This window comes from Chenopodium album, chromosome 21, assembly GCF_948465745.1.
Source record: "Chenopodium album chromosome 21, dcCheAlbu1.1, whole genome shotgun sequence".
NCBI classification, from domain to species: domain Eukaryota; kingdom Viridiplantae; phylum Streptophyta; class Magnoliopsida; order Caryophyllales; family Amaranthaceae; genus Chenopodium; species Chenopodium album.
The window spans coordinates 29185918-29201604 of record NC_137854.1 but is presented as its reverse complement, the minus strand read 5'-3'; the positions used below and the strand labels follow the sequence as shown (position 1 = coordinate 29201604).

At 35.0% G+C, this 15687-nt stretch overlaps 1 protein-coding gene across 1 annotated transcript; it reads left to right on the top strand.

Annotated features, from left to right (window-relative positions):
• The first annotated feature begins 7573 nt into the window (after window positions 1-7573).
• On the top strand, window positions 7574-13532 carry LOC145600194 (syntaxin-22-like). The gene is made up of 7 exons (XM_081656096.1): window positions 7574-7893; window positions 7993-8086; window positions 9416-9555; window positions 9658-9720; window positions 10910-11067; window positions 11181-11281; window positions 13269-13532. The coding sequence occupies exons 1-7, from the start codon at window positions 7709-7711 to the stop codon at window positions 13332-13334; spliced, it is 807 nt and encodes a 268-aa protein (XP_081512222.1). The 5' UTR covers window positions 7574-7708; the 3' UTR covers window positions 13335-13532.
• Window positions 13533-15687: the final 2155 nt, after the last annotated feature.

Here is a 15687-nt window from a genome sequence, read left to right as displayed (position 1 = left end):
ATTAGAAAAATTATAACAAAGCTTTGATGTTGAACCTTCTTCTTCAGCTTCAATAATTCTTGCTCCATCTTCAATTTGTTGTTAATCATCAACACCATTTCATCCCTCACTTCAATAGGGTGAGGCATGTCAACCCATTCAAAGTAATTGCATCCATTGTAGCATTTTTAATTCTCAAATATTTTAAACCTCATGATGGGTGCTTGATTGTCCTTGATATCCTTTGCATAGCCCTTCTGTTACAGTTAGGGGTGTTCAAAAAAACCCGACCCGATTTCCCGATGACCCGGTAAATACCCGATGGGAATTTTAGGAGAAAAAACAATTTTTCCGGGTCGGGTACCCGACCCGGGAAAACTGCCTTCTATCCGGGACGGGACATGGGCCGCATTTTTTTATTATCAGGTACCCGATTACCCGATAATAAATAAAAAATTAAAAAAAAAATTCGCCCTCAGAAGTTAGAAAGGCTCAAACTGGGGTTCTCATTCACGAAATTAGGTTTCTCATTTTCTCAACCTCCTCTCTCTCTCTCCGCCGCTCTCTCTCTCTCTCTTCCTCCCTCTCTCTCTCCCTGCTCTCTCTTCACGAAATTAGGGCTCGAATTCACGGATCTGCCTTCCTTCTTCCTTGAGTTCCTTCACAGATCTATTCTCCTTCATCTCTTTCTCCTTCATCTCTCTCTCTATTCGTCCCCCATCCCTTCCATCTCTCTGTCCTTCGTCTCACTCACATAGTCACACGGTTGTCAGCCTTCATCAACCCAGAATATCGAAAAACCACAAGATCTCACGCCGTCCACCGCAACAGAAACCGCGAGACAAGATCTAGCCATCATAAACAACATGATGGGTCCAATTTCTTACTTGATTTTGAACGAAGATGTTCAGATCATTTGTACGAAGTGTATGTGATATGTTAATGGTGGTGGCCTAATTTAAAGTATGATAGAAGCATTACAACTTTGCTAGCATTCTTTTATTTATACATTAGACTAGCGTGATAGTTGATAATTGTGGAGTATTATTCTGCTTGTATTTTTTTCCTTTATTAAATTTTTTTTTCTTTTGGTACAACTGGGTGTAGGGAATATTTCAAGCATTATGATAACCCCAAACTTGAACCCCACTGTGATCATACACTAAAGTACGGTGGCGTTCCAAAGGGAAAGACAAAGAGCAAAAAGAGTCGCCAACAAGTTTTAAGGAACTTGTACCCAAAAGACAATCCAAAGGACCGTCAAATACTCCATAAGGTCTTGAACCAAACAGGGTCCGGGGATGAGGGTACGAATCCAATCTACAAAAGAAAGGACCCGCCCTATAAAATAGGCCTCTACTTTGTTCTGCTCGTATTTATGCGCGCTTTTCAAATAACATACAAACATTATATTAATCCTACCCTGTTTATCTATGTTGGTTGAAATTAATGCACAAATAAAACTATTATTGGCGATCACTTGAATTAAAATCACATTAGCCTAAACCAAATTATTAATTATCTTATTAAGCGTGATTTCAAGTACAAATTCCCTTTAAACCTGCATAAAAGGCGTGACCAAGCAATAACAATAAAAGTATATATCAAGCAACAAAATAATAATCAATAAATAATAATCATGATAATAGCATGATAAGGCATAATAAAGCTTAATAATAATAGCAAGATCCTAGGCATGATACTAACAAGATTAATAACAAATCCTAGCATGTCACTAAACAATAAAGATCAAATCTTTAACCTAACATGGTACTAACATGATATTAGAAAGCATTAGAAACATCCTAACATGATACTAGAAAGCATTAAAAACATCCTAACATGATACTAGAAAGCATAAAAAGCATCCTAACATGATACTAGGAATTATAAACAATAATAAGCATGCAATCTACATTGTGAAAGAAATAGGGAGTAAGCTAATCTACTTACTTTGAAGCCTCGTACCTCTTTCTAATAACAAAATACACAAGTTAGTAAACTTCAATGAAAAGAATCAAATTAAAATCAAATTAAATAAAGTTTTGACTAGTTTTGGACCAAACCCTCAGAAAATATCAACCTTGCACGTCTAGGGCGAAGGCAACTTCGAACTTGGCTAGAAGACTCTAAGTCTAATGAATGCGGAATATTGCAAAACTAGAAAAGAGAGAAAGAAAGCATAAAGTGCTCAAAAGAGAAAAGAGAATTGAAAGTAATTGATAATTGATAGTTGATAATAGTTGATGATTCTGAAAACAGGAATACGGACGCTATTTATAATGAAAATAATCCGGAAAAACACGGAATTTGATAAGGAATAAAACTCCACGCTGTCGCCAGGACTGGACTCTGTCGCGACGCGACAGTGTCTGTCGCGAAGCGACAGGATTTGTCGCGTGGCGACAGAGTCTGTCGCGTGGCGACAGACTTGTCGTCTGGCGACAGCCTGTATAAGCGCGTTTTTATCTTTTTACAGAATCCGATCTTTAATCAACTTGACCTACGGAATCCGTACAAAAGATGAAATACGTTTTTAGGATAATAAAATAATATTTTATTCCAAATAAAAATCCTTTAAGATAATTAACTATTAATCCTATCAATATTAGAACTAAGAAGAACTTTCTAGAAACTTCTAGAAAACTATAATTAATCCTAATAGCTTTAGGAATGATAATTAACATTGGGCCCTCCTCTAGATCATTGGGCCGCATTAAAATAAAACTCCGGGCCCAGTTAAGTATTTTGGCCATAACTTCCTCAATATTCATCGGAATTGGGCTTATAATATATCGTTGGAAAGATCTTTTCAAGCCCCATCCAACTACACTATTATTGGACCTTAATCATGGACCAAAATAAACTGAAATAGACGTTTTCAAGTAAATAGAACCATTTTCAAAAACAGAGAGAAAAGAAATTAATTAAAACTAAACCGCGACATTTGACTTTCGAATCACTTTCACCTAATTCGATTATGTTTCGACGCACAAGGCATTCATCACCGGGTTTGGTTTTGGGGAGACACAAATGGGTGTCTACACTGGGTCATGTTCTTTTCATATATAAAAAGCACAAAACATGATTCTTTTAATTTGTTCGTTACATAGCAATTATATCTATCATAGGAAGATATGATAGATTGGTAGACATGTTTTTGAAAATTATGTTGTTTTAATTGCTTATAATTTAATACAACTCACATGACATTGATAAAACTCAAAAAACAGGAAGTTTTTTAAAGAAGAAAAATTGACAAGTTATTAGATTCGGGTACCCTGAACCCGAGTACCCGAGACATTCGGGTCGGGACATGGGACAGGATAACAAGTACCCGAAACTCCGGGTACCCGAAAACCCGAGTACCCGGATTTGAACACCCCTAGTTACAGTGGCAGCAGTCCATGATCGATATGCACCTTTTGGTTTCTGTTTTTTCAAATTTGCATGAGGAGGAGTACTGTGGCTGGACTGAAGAAGCAGTAGCAGGGGCGGACTTAAAGTACCAGCAGCAGGGGAAGCAGCAGCAGCTTCTGTTTCTGTGATTTTTTTTTTTTTTTTAATTTTTCTTTAAAATCTGGGAAAACCTTGCTAGATGATTTTGTTGATGAATTTTGTTGTGAAGTACCAGACTTGATGAATTTTGTTGCTGGGTATACTGCTACAGATTATTACAACCTGTTTTTGGTGTTTTTTTTTTTTCTTTATTGAAATTGAATCAGGGACAAATGGTTTTGGATGAATTTTGTTGAGCAACAATGGTGATTCTGCCAGGTTCATGGCCTTTTAAATGCATTTATCATTTTTTTTAATGCATTTATCATTTTTTTTGTCAATTTAATGCATTTATCATTTTTTTTAAAAAAAATATTAATTTTTTAATTAGGTATGGTTACTGATGAGTTAGTGGTGAGTTACTTCACCTGAAAAACATTTTGAGTACCCAAAAGCAAAGTAAAAAAAATTGAGTACCTAAAAGGTAAAAAAAAGCAATAAATGAGTACCTAATTGTACTCTTAACTCTGATAAGTGTCTTCTTTGTGAAAGTGATTGGAGATGTTAGTTTTTGTTTATAGATAGAGGTAAGTTTGTAAATTTAGTTTTATTTTGTGGGTATTTACTCGAACATTTGAGAGCGATACTTAACAACCCCTAATCAAACTAGCTTTTTTTTTTTTTTTTTTTTTTTGAAGAAATAATCAAACTAGAATCAATTACCTCTTACACTTTCTTTCACAAAAAAAAAAAAAAAAAAAAAAAAAAAAAAAAAAAACCTCTTACACTTTCCACTTAAAAACACCCACTTTACCTCTCCATGACTACATACACCATAAACTTCATCAACTTACTCCTTATTAACGAATAAGTATAGCCCGCTACCAGGTAGGGACAACAAAGGTCCATACTTACGTTGAAAAAAAAATCGCTAAGTGTTGGGAAAACGTCATTTGCTATTTTAATACTTTTATTTTAAGTTTGGGCTTGTTAAAATAAAATTAATACCGTCATATGTTTCTTCAATATTGTTTTCAAGATATCATTTTGCTCTTTATATTTGCATCCAGTTATTGTTTAAGTAAAATCTGTTATTAAAGAAGATAATACTGTTATTATAAATTAGAAACTGGTTAAGTGCGCAATTTGGTATCAGAGCCATACGGTTAAGATTAATTAAAATAGTAATTAATTAAATTAGTAATTAAGTAAAGCTGGAGACTATTAGACCTTTTACAGAGTGTAAACAACTTGATTTCAAATACTACTATCATATTCCTGGAAATACTAATAATTTCGGCCCCATACTTAATTATATTGTAGATCAATTGGTGAGCTTAAAGTAGAAGTTGGAAGCATACATTGTCGTTGCATGAGTAGTGAACATACGTTATGAACAACGATATCAGAGATTAGTAAAAATTTAAGTGAGTTACAAGAACAACTTAAACAAGTACAACTTGCTTTAACAAACGAAGTTAGACATCAATTTAACAAAGAAGTATCGCCTAATAAGGACAAGGTTTTTTCTTATAAATATAAATATCCTTTTCAAAATTAGATACAAATAAGAAGTTTACGGTATCACTCCCTAAAAGACCTACTAGTAATCAGGAAAAGAACAAATAAACTAAAGATGAGCCATCATCTTCAGGAGAAAACGATTGAAGAATTGCAAATCTTAATAAGAACATATTGCAAAGGCATACTTGGTTTTGTTAAAAAGAATTTGTCAAATATGCAAGCGCAAGGGAAACTCCTGCGTTGGCAATTATGGCTTAACCAATTCTCTTTTACTGTTGAACATATACAGGGATCAAAGAATTATTTGGCAGATAGCTTGACCAGAGAATTAGCCAATGACGAAGAAGCACAAGATATCAGAAAAACCTCCTGCCCATCAACTAGAAAAGATGGAGGTAGAGAGAAAAATTCTTATTGAAGAAACAAATAAAGCAATGGAGCGGGATTCACCCTCCACGTGGGCCTTGATGGAGGCCATGATTGTTTCATAAAAAAAGAGATCTCGAGATGGTTTGATTAAGAGCTGTCATGTAGCAGTTCGAAGGTTCCTAATGTATGAAGTAATGGTCATCATCCTACGACTCATTTCAGATATTCTGGATATAATATTAAACAAAATAAAAGATAACGATTTCAAATTCTGGTACAACTTAGTTGTATCAAGGTCATACAAGTTGTATGATGTTTATGATCTATGGGGAAGTAGAATAGTGTTCAACATTAATTCCAGAGTGGGTATTGTGTCAATTCATCCACATTCTCCGGAATGGAGGACACCATATGTGGCGAAGCACTACCAAGCTTGGGATTACCAAATGGTTCATAGCATTGTCCCATTTTCTGATCACAATACTACTTTCATTGAGAAGCTCACAAAATTCCAGAAGTATGTATTCAGGAGAATTTATGATGCAACAAGATACAAAGGAAGAGTTGAACAAGTTCTAGTACAAAGTGCAAACATTGAAATGGTGGAAGGAAAAGTTAGCTCTCCAAATTTCCTGATCATGTTTGAAGATGTTCATCGCAAAGTCAAAGATCCAATCTGTATCCAGCAGAGACGAGTAAGGGATCCTACGGAGGCTAGAGCATATGGATTTTTCTATATCGCTCAGTCTCTTAACCAATTTATAGCAATGAAGAGCCACCTGTCATAATACATGTGGGAAATGCTACAATAGTAGCACCAGAATGGTTAAAAAAAATTTTAAAAGGAGTGATACATGGTGAATCAGTGTATGATTATTTTGAACAAGTTGAAGCTGGGAGATATTTATTCTTAGAGGGAAAAGAGCACTTATTTGAAATATTTGTCACATGGGATGAATCCTATGCTGCCAAATGTGCGATGGATCTCGGAATAGAAGAAGACAACCAAATGTATGTCCATTATGAAGAGAGTAAGGACAACGAAGGTGGTCTACAAAAAATGATGGAGTCCTCAGCCCACACTAGCAATAATATATTCTACTTTTACTGTTGAAGAACGTTTTATTTGTTATAAAAAATCTTTAGGAAAGTAGTGAACGATATTCGCTTGCTGAGTCATAGTTTTCTGTAAGCCATAGATAGTGTCGGTGACCTTTGTAAGCCTTCCCCTATATAAAGGGCATTGGGCAAAAAAGTGAGGGCAGACTTGAAGTGAGTTGGCTAGAGCATTTCTGGAAACAAGAAATTTCTCTAGAGAAAATCCTCTCCTTAAGAGACAAATTGGTTTTCCATCTCTCTTAAAGTAGAGAAAAAAATCTATTTTTTGTCATGTCTGTTTAGACTTTCTGTTTTTAATTCTGTAAGAAATGAGTGTTGTAATCTTTCAAATTAAATAAAATTTTCCTTTTAAAAGGAACGTTATCCACTCAAAACTTATGTCACAAATCAGTTAGTTTTATGTACCATCACAAACACAATATAGATTGTTTGAGAAGAGACTACGATCTAAGGTAGGAAACGAATTAGATTTGTGATGTGCCTGATCTAAGGAAGACGGGGTTGGGGTTGGGGTTGGGGTTGGGGTTAGCTACCTTGGCAAAGCCAAAAGCTCAGAATGCCGGAGGTTCATGTCGACTAAGTTCAGGTATTGATCAAAACTCTTTACGTAGAACATTTTATATTGCGAAGCATGGTGGACTATTAAATGTAAGTAGTAAAGTAGTGATAACTAGTATCAATAAAAGTTAAATAAGAAATTATCAAATCGAATTATAGTAGTAATCTGTGTATTATTAAAAACTGTTATTTTAAATCAAGGTACTGTTATTAGTTTATCAAATACTGTTATTTACTAATTAATTACTGTTATTTACCTTAAGCCAATTATATTTAAAAAAAAATAAATAATTAAAAAAAATAAAATATAAAAAAAAGCTGACGTCACTTAGTATTGGGCGAGGCGACCTATACCGGGTAGTGGTCCATCTCCATCATTCCCCCTTATTAACCCATATTTCATCAAATCATCCAATAATAGTATATCATCCTTCCAATAAATCTCTTATGCTTTTCATTTGCAGGTGTTAACTACCTGTCATTACAATAAAAATCAAGTAATAATTCCTAAATAGGCCCCTCCTCTCACATTTCAAAATCATACTCTCCACTATCACCCCTTTTCTCTACCTTTTCCCCTCTTTCAGACACACACCATCTCTCTATTTCTTTCATTTTTTTTGGCCGGCAATTACACCTTCATCACACACAATTGACAACCATGAGCTTTCAAGACATCAGAAATGGCGGAGGCCGCCCAACTTCTTCGTCGCGTTCTTCCACACAATCACCATCTCAAGCCGTTGCGGCCGGTATTTTTCAGATCAACACTGCCGTATCCTCCTTTCGCCGCCTTGTCGATGCCATCGGAACATCAAAAGATACTCCTGATCATCGCCAGAAATTGTTCGTTTTCTTCCCCAATTTTCGAATTTTGAGGCCTAAAGAATTGTTGTTTTTCATGGATTTTGATCATTTTTTTGTTCTAATTATGGATGAATTTAGGCATAATACAAGGCAGCGTATATTGCAGTTGGTCAAGGATACTTCTGCTAAGCTTAAAGCTCTCAGTGATTCTGACCACTCTGCTAATGTCACGGTAATCTCTCTTTTTCTTTATGTTGGTCATTTTGTTTGAAATAATTGATGATTTCTAGCTTTTAATTGAATTGTAGTTATCCTAGATTTCTATGGTGTATGATGTTCGATTTTTTATAGTATTTCATTTGTATGCAAATTAATTCCGATTCTTAGAATTGTTTTACTTGAATTTTGAAGTGAGTTTTGAATCCTGCATTAATTGTCTCTTTTTTTTTTATTTGTTCTTAAAATGCATCCTATGGAAATTTTTTTTGCTAATTTACTATATAGAGTAATTGGTCAGCTAATAATTAAGTAAAAGGAGCTGCCGAAAAGGTTTAAGGAATAATTCGTAAGTTCATGATACATGTGATGTGATCCAAGGTTTTAAAATGTACAAAAGTAGAAATGTGGGTTTTTTATTTGACAATGAAGGGGAACTGACTGATTGGGTAAGTGGTCATTTCTCGACTTTGTTGTTGATTTATTTATTTGATGAAATGAGAAGTTTTTGTGCAACTTTTGTTTGTTGGATCTTGGAATGAAAGTATTACACTAAGGGGGTGTTTGGTATAAATATTGTAAATGAAAGGGAACTGATTCAAATAAGTAGGGGAAAGGGTAATGATAAACGTTACCTTTACTATGTGTTTGGTATTGTAATGGAATGGAAACAATTTGAGTAGATTGTGATTGAGTAAGGAAGTAAGGAAGTGTATTTTGTTTCCACTAGTTTGTCAAGGGTAACAAATTGGGAGATTTTGTTACCCTTAACAAAAGGTATTTGTTACTTTTAACACATACCAAACAACAAGAAATGGAAACACTTAATTGAATCCGTTTCCTACATCTAAAATTACTATACCAAACACCCCCTAAGAGAGGACATAAACTATTTGTATCCCATAATCGATTTCCGGCTGAAAGACATTGATATATTACAGGGCACATCTTTGGTTACGGATTATGGTAATGTATTCTTGTAAACATTTTGATTTTTGTTTTTTGATGAGGCCAACTATTGTTGATGAATTCTCGGAATTTTGCCTTAATCATGTGCGAAATCATGTTACTTTCATTTATCAGGAACTTGCTATCTTTCTTGTGTCTAAAAATATGGGGACTATTAGTCTAGAACTCATTCATGGAACCTTCTGCGTTGTACATGCCCTGCTATGCTATACTCCATATCCGTGCATTTTGTTCTTGTAGAGAAGGAAAATAAGATTGATTTTCCTCTACCTGTTGCTTTTGCTAAACTTGTATGGAGATGTCGTGTAATGTGTTTTTGTGAAAGTTTGCATGTAAAGAGGTAGTTTGAGAATCATTATTGTGTTACCTTTTCCAGCAAAGCAAAAAAATTGAAGATGCTAAGCTTGCTAGAGATTTTCAAGCTACTTTACAAGAATTCCAGAATGTTCAGCAGCTTGCCTCTGAGCGTGAATCATCCTACATGCCATCTGGGGCTCCAACTTCTGTTGTAACAGAGTATGCAATGAGCATTTTGTTTGTCTATCACCTTTTTTGAACAACAATTTTAAAGTAATCTTCGCATATGTTGAAAGTTGTGTTTTCTTTGGTTATTAACAGCTCAAGTGGTGAAGAAGCAAAACGGGATCTTGAGAACCAACCTTTCTTGTTGGATCAAAAAAGGTTAGACTTTAATTTGATCTATTGCCTGATAATGGCAGTACTGTCTGTCATTAGTGCAGGCAATATTTTGTTCATCTAAATTGTAAAAAAGGCTCTTTTCTTGTTAACTTATTTGAACAACTACTTACAAAAGTAAGCTCTTCTCATCAAATGAAAATAAGCCATGGAGTAATATAAATTAATAAAAAGTTAAGCTGAAAATGAGTCAAAGTTTTAGAAATGGAATGAGTATATGATACTTGCAGTGACTAAGAAAGTAGCAATAGTGTAGAATCATATGTGCAGGCAACAATTGGTACTTTGGGATAATGAAGTTTTATTTAATGAAGCTATTATAGAGGAGAAAGAACAGGGAATTTATTTTTTGAAATAAGATTTTAAAAGTATATGGCGATAAGGACACAAAAATAAGAAAATTTGGTCCGATTGGGTCTATTTTCTTCTGATGTGTATGATTTAAACAATATTAAAGTAATTAAAGTAAGGTGAGGAAACAAAGTATGTGCCTGTGACTTGTCAAGGAATGGATTGTTAAAATAAATTTGTTGAGTTTACTCCAACAAATTTTACTACATGAAACTGTTAGATAATAGAACACTTTACTTGTAGACTTCTCTTTATCTACCCAATAAAATATTTTCCTTCGGTTCCTTTTGTTGTCCTTTCTGTCATTTAGTACTTTTGTAAAGTTTGAAGTTCAATAAGATGTGTTCTTTGGTAAAGTTTGACAATCAATAAGATGTGTATGACGCTATGCATCCTTATGTTTTAAACTTGCAGCAACAATGCATTTTTGCATTCGTGTATGTGTAAATAGATCCTTATACTCCATATGTTTCTAAATATCTGATTCTCTTAGACTGTAGTTTCTACGAATGTTTGGGAAAAGTGTGAGTTTAAAAAAGGTTTTTAAGTTAAGTGAGATTGAGTAAAGAGGTGGTTGAGTCTTTCAAAAAAAAAAAAAAAAGTAAAAGAGGTGGTTGAGTGTAAGAAAAAGACAGATAAAGTAAGGGGGAGGGGGGGGGGGGGGAGTGAGTGGAAAGGTATAAAAATAGTGGGGTAAAGAGGTATTATGGGCGAGTCAAACTTTTGGAAGTACTTCAAAGCTGAAAGTGAGTCAAACTTTTAAAAACGGAAGGAGTATATGATACTTGCAGTGATTAGGAATAACGTAGAATCATATGTGCAGGCAACAATTGGTACTTTTGGATAATGAAGTTGTATTTAATGAAGCAATCATCGAGGAGAGGGAACAGGGAATTAAGGAGATACAAAGCCAAATTGGTCAAGTCAATGAAATCTTCATGGACCTTGCTGTTCTAGTACACGAGCAGGGTGTAGTAATTGGTAAGATCCCGTATTTCACACAGATATGCAGACTCGCATAGTTACATCTGTTTGTATATTCTTGCATTTGTATTTGCTTCAGTTTGTAAGTTTTTCTCCTTTTGTAATTGCAGATGATATCCATTCTAATATTGAGGCTTCTGCTGCTGTGACAAACCAAGCGAAACAGCAATTATCTAAGGCTTCTAAAAGTGAAAGAACAGGTTCAACTTGGGTAAGTTTCAGAAGTATTTTACTGAAAGTTCATTTCTAAATTTAAACATGTTTATTTATGTGCCCCCTTCCCATGTGACAAGTCACTTCTATCATTATTCGTTAGAGGCCAAAACAAATGGTAAGAAAATTTATTTGATTAATTGACTCCGCTTGCATGGTGAGATAGGACATTGCTGAACTTAACTATGTTGTAGTCAGTATCACTGTTTCAGTATGAAAGTGAAATAATAAACCTTGGATAACTGGACAATATACTTCAAAATATCAACTTTTTTACAATTTAATCAGCTTACTAAATCCAATTTTATAAGATTTTCTGTTGATTAGGCATCATATAAAGAAGTAGCGTAGAGGAATTTTTCTTTTCAACTTCCTTATTTCCTGAGATTGTAATAAAGTTGTGCTTCCTTCTTGTGACATCAAGGATAAAATTAAGGATGGAATTTCTCTTCCTGAGATTGTAAAATCAAGTACAAAACAAGAAAAAGGATTGGAATCAAGGAACATAATAGAAACTAGAAAGGAAGAGATAAAAACCTCTTCGTTCCCATTTTGGTTAAGGCAAGGGAAGGAATGAAAATTGTTTTTTGGGTCTTTGATACAGGGGAATACTAAGCCCTTTTCCTCGGTCATACTCCCTCTTCCTTCTTTGACATGCTCCATCTTCCTCATCTCCCATTGTACAAGCACGACATTTAGCAGCAGACTTCATCACCTGTCACCACTGTATTTTGCTCTCCTGGTGATGTCTCATTTTGCCTCTCTCTGTAACCTCCTTGGCCTAGATCTTCACCGTTGGTGGTCAGCTCGTACGGAAAAGAGATGATATAATTACCAAAAGCCAAGAACTTGATCAACTTTTGTGGGAAAAGTTTGTACTCAATTTTTGAGGACTATTTTGTACTTCTCAAAGATTTGATTCTATAACTTTTTAGCTGAGTTATGTGCCCTTTCTTCTCTCTATCTCAGTCTCTCTCGTCTGTGTCGAGTGTGTCGGTATAGCAATGTTTTGTCTGGGAAGGGAAGCAATTATGTGGTGGTTGTTAGCTTATGGGGATGTGTCAGTGCCGTTTGTGGGGAATGGAAGTAGCAATGTTGATGGAGCTGATGAAGAAAACTTTGCCTCAGGCGCTGTTAGGCACAAGGTGTTAGGATTTATACAATTTTGTGGTTTAAGCTAAGCGATATTAGCGCAGCTCAGGCGGACAGTGTTGTCACGAACATTTTTTACCATTAGGTGTGCCTCACTTCAACAAGGCACACTTAAGGCACAGGGAACATTGAATAGCCTTGGTTGCACCTTAAGGTTTTTTACACATTGGGTGAAATGGGGGAGGCTATAGAGAGGGAATGGATGGTGGCCTTGGTTTGGTGTCTAAGTTGCTGATTTGGTTTGTGTTACTTAGGTTCTTCATTTCCCCTCAAGTGTCCGTGTTTGGTCTGTGACACTCCAACACGGGCACTGACACTTCAACACTTCATTTTGGACCAAAATAACCGAATCAAACAGTATATTTGACTCCGAGGTACGTAGGTTGTGGGAATGGTTGTGTTAGAGGTGGAAACTGGTGTAGGATGAAAGCCCTATAGTGGGGAGTCAAAAGTTGTAGAAAGATGAGGATATGAAAGACCTGATTTTAGGGGATCTAACTGTCAAAGGAAAATGAGGGAGACTATTCAGAGTAGATGAATCTTTCAGCAAAACTTGAAAGTTAAAGACGGTTTTTCAATTGGTATATGGCGAAGTATTAGTACATCTTGAAAAGCTAATTTGTAGCATATGTGACTACAATGGAAAGTCTGCATGGTAGAAGAGAATTCGTTGAATCGATTTATATAAAGATCTGTTACTCCTTTGGTGTACACTCTTAATATTTTTTTATGTAGCTGTAGTCTTTGCAGTGGCCTATTTATGCCCTTGTTTCCCATGATTATACATTATTCCTATTTGTAATTGTTTTATTGTTTCTTGTGGCACTTGACAGTGTTGGTGGTTGCTGGCTTTGTTTGTATTGGCGATTATTATCTTTGTGCTGATCTTAATCCTATAGACTGCAACTAAAGATATGATGTTGATGGGATTGCGGGAGAGTGAGTTCTATATTTTGGACCGGCCAATATTCTTTTCTTCTTATTTCTGTGGCTGTAGGAGCATTTTTTTGTAAAATTTTATTTATGCATGTATTTTTGCGGCGTCGTTATGTGAAGGTTTGTCGATATATTCCTATATATGTATGTTCTTTATTGTTTCCCAAGGTTTTCCGTTTGTAAATTCATTGTAATTTTTGCTCCTTTTCTATCGAAATTAGACTGGTGCAATGCACGAAAAAAAAAAAAAAAAAAAAAAAAAAAAAAAAAAAAAAAAAAAAAAAAAATGTATGGCTTGCAGTCTCTCATTGTTGGAGAAATTTGATTCCAGAGAGTCCAGAGTTTACCCTGGCAAAATTCTTATGATCATTGGTTTGTTATCATTTAGTAACATATACTCACACCACACTAATTATTGCCTTAGAGTTTTTTTTTTTTTTTTTTTTTTTTCGACAGTGTACTACGTGAAAACAAAGTATTGGGTAAGGCAAGCTTTATCCATTGGTGAAAATTGTTATGTGTATTCGAGTGTATTGATGTAAATTTTTCAGTTTTGATCTAGTCTGGTGTTGTCTAATTTAGTTTGGATTTTCTCAAAAAAAAAAAAAAAAAAAAAAAGAGTCTGGATTGGATTGGTTGTTTGGTTCATATTATTTTTGGCCTTATCGAGTTTGGTTTGGAGTTATTTGCCATGGACTTATTAAATATTAAAAAAGCATGTTCAGGTACATTTTTTAGGTTCAAATTGGGAAGAACACGCAAAAAAGTTAGTTTAAATTGTTATTATTCTAATAGTGGAGCAACCAAGGCTTCCATTTACTATATGTTTGGATAAAGAAAGGGGAAAGAAAAGAAAGGGAGGGAAAGGGAGGGGAGAGGAAAGAAGAATGGTGAGTTTTCATTCCAAATCTTTCCATTGTTGGTGGGATTAATTTCTTACAATTTAATCCCTCTATTTCTCTCCTCTCCAGTTCCCTTCCTTCCTCATTTGTAATTCAATGAAAGATACCCCATCTCTCCATTCCCTTCCCTTCCTTTCCCTCCATTTCCTTCAATCCAAACACACCATTAAGTGGCATTAACACATTTGTTCATGCAAACCTCAACACACTAGCTAATTTTCATTGGTTTATAATGCCTACATTGCTTAACAATTCCATTATGATCAAACCTTATGATGCTCATAAATGTGCCAGAGCCCAACCCCCTTTACCCTAATTGATAGCTTTAACGCGTACAAGTCACGAATAATGGTACAAGTTAGTAGTGTTTAGCAATAAAAAACAAGGATTTTAAGGGCTTGTTTGGCACCATTTTTTGTTTTCAGTTTTTTGTTTTTTTTGAAAACCAAAAACCAAAAACAGGATACAAGAAAAAGGTGTTTCCACTTTTTTGTTGTCAGTTTTCAAAATTATCATGATTTTAATAAGTCTATATATTTTTTGATTCATTATGTGACATATATAATACACTTTTAAAAAACAAAAAACCAAAAAACTAAAAACCACAGTGATGCCAAACGAGCCCTTAGTGAATCATTACCATTTTGCACTTTTTGTATACAACTACCATTTAATTTTTTTTTTTTTTTTTTTTAAAAAAAAAAAAACAAATACCACTATTTGAAAATTTATTTGAGTACCACTACCATTTAACGATAACTATTAACAAACCGTCTCATAGGGCCCACCTTAATCAAACCCTAACCACCCACCACTCCCCCACCAATCCACCACCACAACTTATCCCACAAGACCACCAACTCAACTAGCCCTTAGCTGTAAACCAAAACCTATCCAACCACCACTTCACCTTGACGTACTCCCATTCTCTTTCTTCCGTGTCTTTCGCTGCCAAATCCCTCCCCATCGCATCACTACCTTTTCACCTCAACACCAACTCACACTCGCATAATCAAGTGGGGGGAGTGGTGGGTGGCTAGTGCAGTTCAAGTTCGGGGAATAGTGGTGAGCAACTGATTCGATTTGGGTAGCGGAGGTTAGGGTTCAGTTCAAGTATGGGACTGGTTGGTGGTTGGGGTTTGGTTTTGGCAGGGAGTAGTGGGTGGTTAGGGTTCAAGTGGGCCTTACGTACAGTACGGTATTTTTAACTGTTAACATTAAATGGTAGTGGTACTTAAACAAATTTTCTAATAATGGTAGTTGTTTTTTTAAAAAAAACTTAAATAGTACTTCCTCCGTTCTTTTTTACTTGACCCGCTTTGACTTTTACACTATTCATCACCCCTCATTTGACCGCCTTTTGTATATAAGGAAAAACATATTCATGTAATATCTTTTTGAATTCGTCTCAATA

Bases quoted from the DNA above. Each gene is read 5' to 3' on its own strand.
- LOC145600194 (XM_081656096.1), top strand. From the start codon at position 7,709: ATGAGCTTTCAAGACATCAGAAATGGCGGAGGCCGCCCAACTTCTTCG. The intron at 7,894-7,992 runs GTTCGTTTTCTT...GGATGAATTTAG, and splicing joins CCTGATCATCGCCAGAAATT to GCATAATACAAGGCAGCGTA. The intron at 11,282-13,268 runs GTAAGTTTCAGA...GGCACTTGACAG, and splicing joins AAAGAACAGGTTCAACTTGG to TGTTGGTGGTTGCTGGCTTT.